Raw genomic sequence first — 7,580 nt, forward strand, 5'->3', positions numbered from 1 at the left:
GCACGAAAAATCGTGCTGAAAAACTCTGCTTATACTCGAGTATATACGGTATGTTTTTTTTTGCTTTTATGTCAGAAGCACTGTAAAATCAGCCAGCCCTGTGCAAATCACCAATTTAGGCCTCAAATGTACATGGTGCGTTCTCACTCCTGAGCCATGTTGTGCGCCTGCAGATCACTTTACGTTTCCATACTCAGGAGAAATTGTGTTACAAATTTTGGGGGTCTTTTTTTTCCTTTTTCCTCTTGGAAAATGAAAAGTATGGGGCAACACCAGTATGTTGTTTATGGGTGCAAACCTCCAGCTGTTGCAAAACTATAACTCTATAAAGATGAACTGAGACTGTGCATGCTGGGAGTTGTAGTTTTGCAACAGCTGGAGGCACACTGGTGGGAAAACACTGAATTAGGTAACAGACTAAGTGTCAGTGTCTACCCACCAGTGTGCCTCCAGCTGTTGCACAGCTACAAGTCCCAGCATGTATTGACAGCCGCTTGTTGCCGGACATGCTGGTAGTTTTGCAAGATCTGGAGGGGCACCGTAGAGATCGCTGCACAGTGATCTCCAAACTGTTGCCCTCCAGATCTCGCAAAACTACAAATCCCAGCATGCCCAAACAGCAAATGGCTGTCTGGGCATGCTGGAAGTTGTAGTTTTGCAATAGCTGGAGGCACAACTACAACTTCCAGCATGCCCAGGCAGCCGGGCGTCTGGAGAACCACAGTTTAGAAACCACTACACAGTGGTCTCCACCACTGTGTAGTGGTTTCTAAACTGTGGTCCTTCAGATGTTGCAAAACTTCAACTCCCAGCATGCCCAGACTGTAAGGACATGCTTGGAGATGTAGTTTTGCAATTTGTAAGGGGGAGGGCACCGTGGCCGCCGCCGCCGGACCTCCGGACACCCGCCGATCCTGCCGTGCACCCGCCACCCCTGCACACGCATTCGGTGATCGGATTAAACAAATGGGGACTCGGGTGCGAGGGGGGACTTTAGCTAATTAACCTGATACCCGGGACTTTAGCCAAGTGATCTGATTGGTTGCTATGGGCAACTCAGCAACTTTTCCTCTGGACAGGTTTTGATAAGTTTCCCCCTTAGTCTCTGACACTTGGCTCAGAAAGAAAACTGATTTTATAATCTTTACCGCCACCATCAACTATCAGCTCCTAGTAAGTTAAAGTTTTCTTTCATAACCTGACAGCTATCCAGCGGTGTCTACAGCTCAGTTGGGGGTTGCAAGTCACATTTGGCTCCAGTGCCACTGGCTGAGAAACATTCATTTAGAGAGTACACTGATTTCAACAGGCCCTGTGTAATGGCTCATCCCCCCCCTGCAGTTGCTGTAGTGAAACTGAACACTATTAGGCTATGTTTACATTGAATTGTGTGTTCTGAAAACACAGAATTCTGCCAAAATTCTTGACTTCAATGGGATTCTGCAAAATGAAAGACAGCTCTTCAAATTTTGCGGAATGCGGAATTGCTACCGCAGAAATTCCGCTGTGTGAATGGGACTGCAAAACCCAATTAAAGTCAATTAGCAGTAAACTTCGGCGGAAATGCCGCCATGCTAACATACCCTTGAGCAGATTCCTCTACAGCTTACATCAGGAATCTCAACAGCAGGAGGGGTATATACTGCCAGGAGAGGCAGACTTTCTTTTAGTATGCCTAGTGTCAGAAAAATATACACACGGTGTCTGTGTCCCCCAATGGAGCCGACTGAGAAAGGAATATTACCAACAGACTTGTGGTTAGACAGCTAATGGTAACAAATTACATGAGTAGATGTAAATTATTCATGAAATCTGGTTAACAAATCGACCACAAAGAGCAATACACATTTTCTACTGTACCTCTTCTGCTGCCTGCTTAGAGCCAAGATCTGCCTCATCCTTGTGTGCAGAAGGAGCCTGAGATCTGGACGCCAGCTGGTACTGGTACTTCCTGAGAGTGTGAGCATAATCTCCAATGGAGCGGCTATAATTCCAGAAGGTTGGGCTGTTTGATGTTGAGCTGGATTCTGGACTCCCTAAATTATCATTGAAAAAAAATATTGTATTAACATCAGTTGAAACCCCAAAAGGACAAATACACCAACTCTGGTCAGATGTGCATCAAACAGTAAGCACATACAACTGAAGTCTGTGGATCTTGTATATATAGAGAAGTGTCGCAGAAACTGGGTTCTTGAGAATTAAAATAACTTTAATGTGACATTATCTACTACTTTTTTCTACAGCAACTAACTCCGGAGAATTATTCATAATTAGTTTAGCAGTTAAAAAACTTGAGCTTCTTGAAAAACCATACCCAGCTGGGAACGCTGTTGCTTTTCTTCTTCACTACGGATAAATGTATCCAGTGACTTGAGATCAGTCATATAGTCATCCTTGCCAGCAGGGGAACTATAAGCAAATGGTGATGAGCGATATCGAGATCTTAAGCCACCATTTTCCAGTGGACCAAGACTACTGGGGTAGGATGATGATGATGATCCTGATGTGGGACTAAAATTTTGCATCTGGAAGGAGAATTAAAAAATACAATTAGCTAGCTATGGATAAGGGAAAAAATGTAATGCTGCCAGTACAGTGCTCAGCTATCTATGGAAACCCCAATATGTTTATATGGAATGGCAGATGAGCATGTGTGCTGTTGTAGCGGACATAGGGATCTAGTTTAGCAACCAGTGGGGCTCTACAACAGAATACCCCTTTAAGCATGCAACTATTTTGTGCCTTGAGGATTAAGTAATTTAAGAGATAGTTATTTATATTACATTTTGACATGTCGTCCAGTTTGGTTCAGTTTAGATCACACTTGGTCTATGGCTGCCAGATCAGACTGATGTGCTCCATTATAGTCTATGGAGTTTATCAGTCAGACCTGGCAGCCTTCTGTTGAGTAAAGCATGCTGTCGCATGCTCACCCAATTATAACTTACAATCGCAGTGGGTCTCAAGACTGAGATTCCGCGCAACTTTTCACGTCTGGACATGTTAAAAAAGTTAATATAAATTACAGTGATGCTTTAATGCAGTGATTTCCAACCGGGGTGCCGCAGGATTTTGCCGTGAATTTAATTTTTTTTTTTTTTTTTTTTTTTTAAGCTACCCGCCCCAGCCTGCGCGTGACTCACAGCTCCGCAGGGAGGGGGTAAGCCTGCTGTGCACACAGCGTCTCTCGGCGTCCCCCTCCCCCCTGCGGCGCAGTAAGCCGAAAATGGTGCCCTGCTGAAAAGGAGGGAAGATGCCGTGGAATTGCAAGCTGCGCCCCGTGCTGGCTTGCTTAAGGTACTGTACCCTTTCAACCCCTCTGTTACCGCCCCCCAACCCCTGTCCATCCCTTTGTCATCCATGTTTTTCAGGTTTAATGAAGAATTGTGGCTGGAAGAAATGGTCATGATGGGCGGGCCAGATGGAGAAGAAAAGGGAACGACGCTGATTAGAGAAGACGTCATTTGTGAGTTGCTGTCTAAAGCAGCACTTTAATAGACATACCCACAGATAAATAGATATTGTGCATTTTGCGTATTGCAGCGCTTTCCTTTTTTTATTTTTTGCTCGTCAACCTTGGTAGGGGTGGCCCGCAAAAAAATTTTTTGGAGGGGTGCCCAGAGACGAAAAAGGTTGGGAAACACTGCTTTAATGTTATTTTATCAAGCGATAATTTCATAATTTTTCCTTTTCTGTTAAAACAGCCATATGAGGGCTTTTTCTAGCATCCCTCTAAATTGTTTATCAAATAACCAGTAACTGAATGATTAACAGTTAATAACAATTTTACTTATCAGACATTACCTTGGTGTAGCTACTGTTTGGGGAGTAGGGAACAGCTGTAGCAAAAGAACTGCCACTGATGAAGCTAGGAGAGAACTTGGGAGTGGTGCTGGGTGAACGTGATGGACTATAGCTCAGAACACTTTGCCCTTGAATGCTGGGAGAAGGTGTGGCTGCTGGGAGTACACTTTTCACAACATCCTTTGGTGGCGTATACTGCACATCTGCAAGTTAAGCATTATTTAATAACACAAATATCTACACCCACCAGCTAGCTAAAGCATATATAACATCATTAACCTGAAAAGCAGCATTTCTTCTTTAGCTATATTTTTTAAATGTTATATTACATTATACATGACAGTGAAGAAAAGGAAAACTTTTAGCTGGAGATCTTGCAAACCTCTTAAAAAAGATGTTCTAACCCTTGACACCCCTGAACCTAGCCTCTATACTTAGAAACATTAACATCCTTGAATTCACAGGATGTACATATAAAGGTCCATTTACACTGAGGAATTTACTCGAGTAATTCCTCATGAATTCTCCACTTGAAAAAAAATACAACATCTCTTCTTCCCACAGACCTTAATGTATTTTGCTCTTTCGTTCACACTGTGGAAATTCCGCTTGCGGAATTACTTTTCGCTTGAAGAAAGAGCATGCTCATTCTGCAAGCGGAATACCATAGAACTCAATTGTAAAAAATGTTTCTGCTCATCACTGTTTTTGCACGGAATTTTCACGAAAATTACTTGGAAAAAAATTGCCTCCTATAGCTCTGCTGAGCGCTTTTTAGCCGCATTCAATGATATGCTTTACTGCAGGACCCATGGACAGGAGTTGCCCTTTTAGATGAATTGTCACTTTTTTAGAGGTAATTTTACGTGGAGGGGATTGTTGAGCAAAAATGGTGTCACCGTTAACTGTACTCCTTGTCTGTACAAGGCATTACTGGTAAGTGCTCTGAACAAAACAGGAAATGTCAGCTTACATTCCAAGCTGCATTAAAACTACCCAGGAGAAGCACCTAGCAGATTTCATTAATTTTCTTGACACAGGCTGGTGTCCCAACTAATTTCAGCTTAGTTTTAGACCTAGTGACCAGAATGGAAAGAGCAATATTTTAGGATTTTTATAAATATATGTATATAAAAAATTAGACAAAAAAATAAATCAAAAATTCTTAGCCAACATAAAAACCTGATTTAAACAATAGATTATTTTCTAATGACAAATTCCAACATACATGCTAAACATGTGTCCATAGGGTTTCATCATTTGGCCTCTGTCTGGCAAAAAAGGGTTTGAAATAGAATGTTTCATCATGTGAAAATGTAACATTTTTTATTATTAAAACAATGGGACAGCATGGGTAATGTAGGTAATCTCTTCAGTGCATAGATCTCTCTCTCTCTCTGCCTCTTCATCCATCCATTTCTGGCTACATACATTAGATAGCTGTAGGACAAACTCCTCCATACACCCAATTATGGCTCTCACGTGCAGGTACTTGCAATGAGGGTAAAAAAATGCCAGGGCTCCCTTGGCTGGTGGTAGTTTATCTCTGATAAAAGGTTTGTGGCTAACAAGAAGAGAAGAGAAAAAATAAATAAAAAAAACACACTATACTCACATGAATATTGAACTCCAAGAAGTTTTTGCTGGGAGGGACTTAGTGTAAGATTTGGCGAGGTCATAGTGTATTTGAAGTACCTCCAGAAGTCAACCAATGCATTCAGACTGAACAAGAACGCAAGTGCCAATTCTATGAAAAGGAAGAACATTTTTTTTTAAAGATTACATATGCTGTTAAAGGGGTAATCTGGGGAATTGAACCAATACCCCATAATTTCCCTATCAACCTAATTGTCTAAATATAATTCATTAGCTATATAGAGCAGTTGCCCCTCTTTCACTTATATGCATGAAGTGAGGGAATGACAACATCAAGCCATCCACTGTGTCTGTCGACTCTGAATGCAGTGTCCACCTTCCCGAGAGACACAGACCATGTGGTTTCTGCCCTGTACTGATAAGTCATGCTCTTTTTAGTGCTGAATACTGGGTGGTGTGTGCAGCCTCAGCCAATCAGACCCTGAACCTCTCCCTGCAGCTCAGAGCAGGAGGGTGGGGGTTGCTCTCAGAGAGCAAGCTGGCTGGAAGAGCTCCATTGATAGCTGGAAGATGTAGACAAGGGGAGGAAGGATGGCAAAGAATATCAACCAGACACAAAAAAACAACAGGGGCTACAGGAGCCATGTGCAGGTAACAATGGTTTACAGGGAACATATCTAGGTAGTGTGGTGGCTAAAACTTTAGTCCCGCGGACAAGTAGTTTTTTTTAAATAAAATTTCCACACCCCTGTGTATATACACAGGGGTGTGGAAATTTTATTTAAAAAAAACTACTTGTCCGCGGGACTAAAGTGGAGCAAAATCTACTTGTCCCTCATGACGATCCATTTGTCCAGGCCAATTTTCCCTTTTACGCTCTAATTTTTTCCTCCTTTCCCTATAATAGCCATAACTATCTACTATAATGATACCTTTTTAATTTTTCAATAACATTCTCTGGACCAAAAAAATATATATTAGGTGAAGTGAAATTTAAATAGCAAAAGATAATTTTGCAGATTTGGTGGTTTTTCTTTTCTACGCCATTTACCTTGTGGTTGAGCTAACATGTTAGTTTGACACTTTAGGTCGCCTGATTACAGCAATACCAGATTTCTATAGTTTACGTCATGTTTTACAAATTTAAAAATTCAGAACTTTTTCGAATCTTTTTTAATTGCCATTTTTTGACCCCTGTAGTTATTTTTTCCCCCGCATACCAGGCTGTATGAGGGCTCATTTTTTGCGCCATAATCTGTTTTTGTATCGGTACCATTTTGGTATTGATCTGACTTTTTAAAATCGCTTTTTACCTTTTTATCTGGGGATATTATAAAAATTGCAATTCTGTGGTTTGGTATTTATTTTTTTTACATTTACCGTACGGGATACATAATGATATATATTAATAGGTCGTACATTTACGCACGAAGCGATACCAAATATGTTTATTTTTATTATGTTTGCATGTTTTTATATAGGAAAAGGGGGTGTTTTGAACTTTTAACATAAAAGGTGTTAACGTGTGTCTTTTAAACTTTTATTAAAACTTTTAATTTTTTTATGTACACTATTATACTTTTAGGAGGAATCATTAGATTCCTCATACAGATAACTTCTATTGAACTCAATTGATCTGTGTGCTCTGCGATCCATTGATAGAGCCTGGTCCAGCCACTGCATAGCTGGGAGATGTAGACAAGGGGAGCCCATCAGGGAGCATGCTGGCTATTAGCGGCGACCCCCGGCTACTGAAAACAGCCGAGGGGCTGCAGAGTATGGAGCGGACAGGAGTCCGGAGCCCGCTCCATACAGACTGCTGAGCGCCGCATGCTGGCTATTAGCAGCGGTGTGAGGGGGAAACCTGTGCCCCGTGCAGACTTGCGTCCGCTCCTCCCCTCAGCTCTCTGAAGCTAGAGCTGTGTGGAGCGAAGGCAGAGGACGCAGGTCTGCACGGGGAGAAAGAAGGCAAAGCAGGGGAGATAGGAAGTACACAGCTTCTCATCGCCCCTCCCTCTACTCTGCATTCGGAGGATGCAAGTTTCCACAGCCGAGGGCTGCAGAGTACGGAGCGGGCACGAGTCGGGAGCCCGCTCCATACAGACTGCAGAGCGCCGCGGCGCTTGTCAGGTCTGGCCCTGCTTGCTCGAAGCCAGGCTAAAGGCAGGAAAAATGCA

At 42.4% G+C, this 7,580-nt stretch overlaps 2 protein-coding genes across 4 annotated transcripts in view; one reads left to right on the plus strand and one right to left on the minus strand.

Annotated features, from left to right (window-relative positions):
* Nucleotides 1-7,580, minus strand: part of TMEM209 (transmembrane protein 209) — a 90,406-nt gene that overhangs the window by 52,840 nt on the left and 29,986 nt on the right. For 2 of the 3 annotated variants that reach the window (XM_056573164.1, XM_056573162.1), the window contains exons 4-7: nucleotides 5,423-5,554; nucleotides 3,808-4,010; nucleotides 2,318-2,528; nucleotides 1,861-2,036 (exon numbers count right to left, since the gene is read on the minus strand). In XM_056573164.1, coding sequence (XP_056429139.1) covers nucleotides 1,861-2,036; nucleotides 2,318-2,528; nucleotides 3,808-4,010; nucleotides 5,423-5,554 — 722 coding nt within the window. The remainder of the gene's footprint in view (nucleotides 1-1,860; nucleotides 2,037-2,317; nucleotides 2,529-3,807; nucleotides 4,011-5,422; nucleotides 5,555-7,580) is intronic. The other variant, XM_056573163.1, reaches the window with a different exon arrangement.
* Nucleotides 2,876-7,580, plus strand: part of LOC130368850 (carboxypeptidase A2-like) — a 52,625-nt gene continuing 47,920 nt past the window's right edge. Inside the window, exon 1 of the mRNA XM_056573166.1 lies at nucleotides 2,876-3,300. Within this exon, the coding sequence (XP_056429141.1) occupies nucleotides 3,257-3,300 (44 nt within the window). The 5' untranslated portion in view covers nucleotides 2,876-3,256. The remainder of the gene's footprint in view (nucleotides 3,301-7,580) is intronic.

Source organism: Hyla sarda, chromosome 4 (genome assembly GCF_029499605.1).
Source record: "Hyla sarda isolate aHylSar1 chromosome 4, aHylSar1.hap1, whole genome shotgun sequence".
NCBI lineage: Eukaryota > Metazoa > Chordata > Amphibia > Anura > Hylidae > Hyla > Hyla sarda.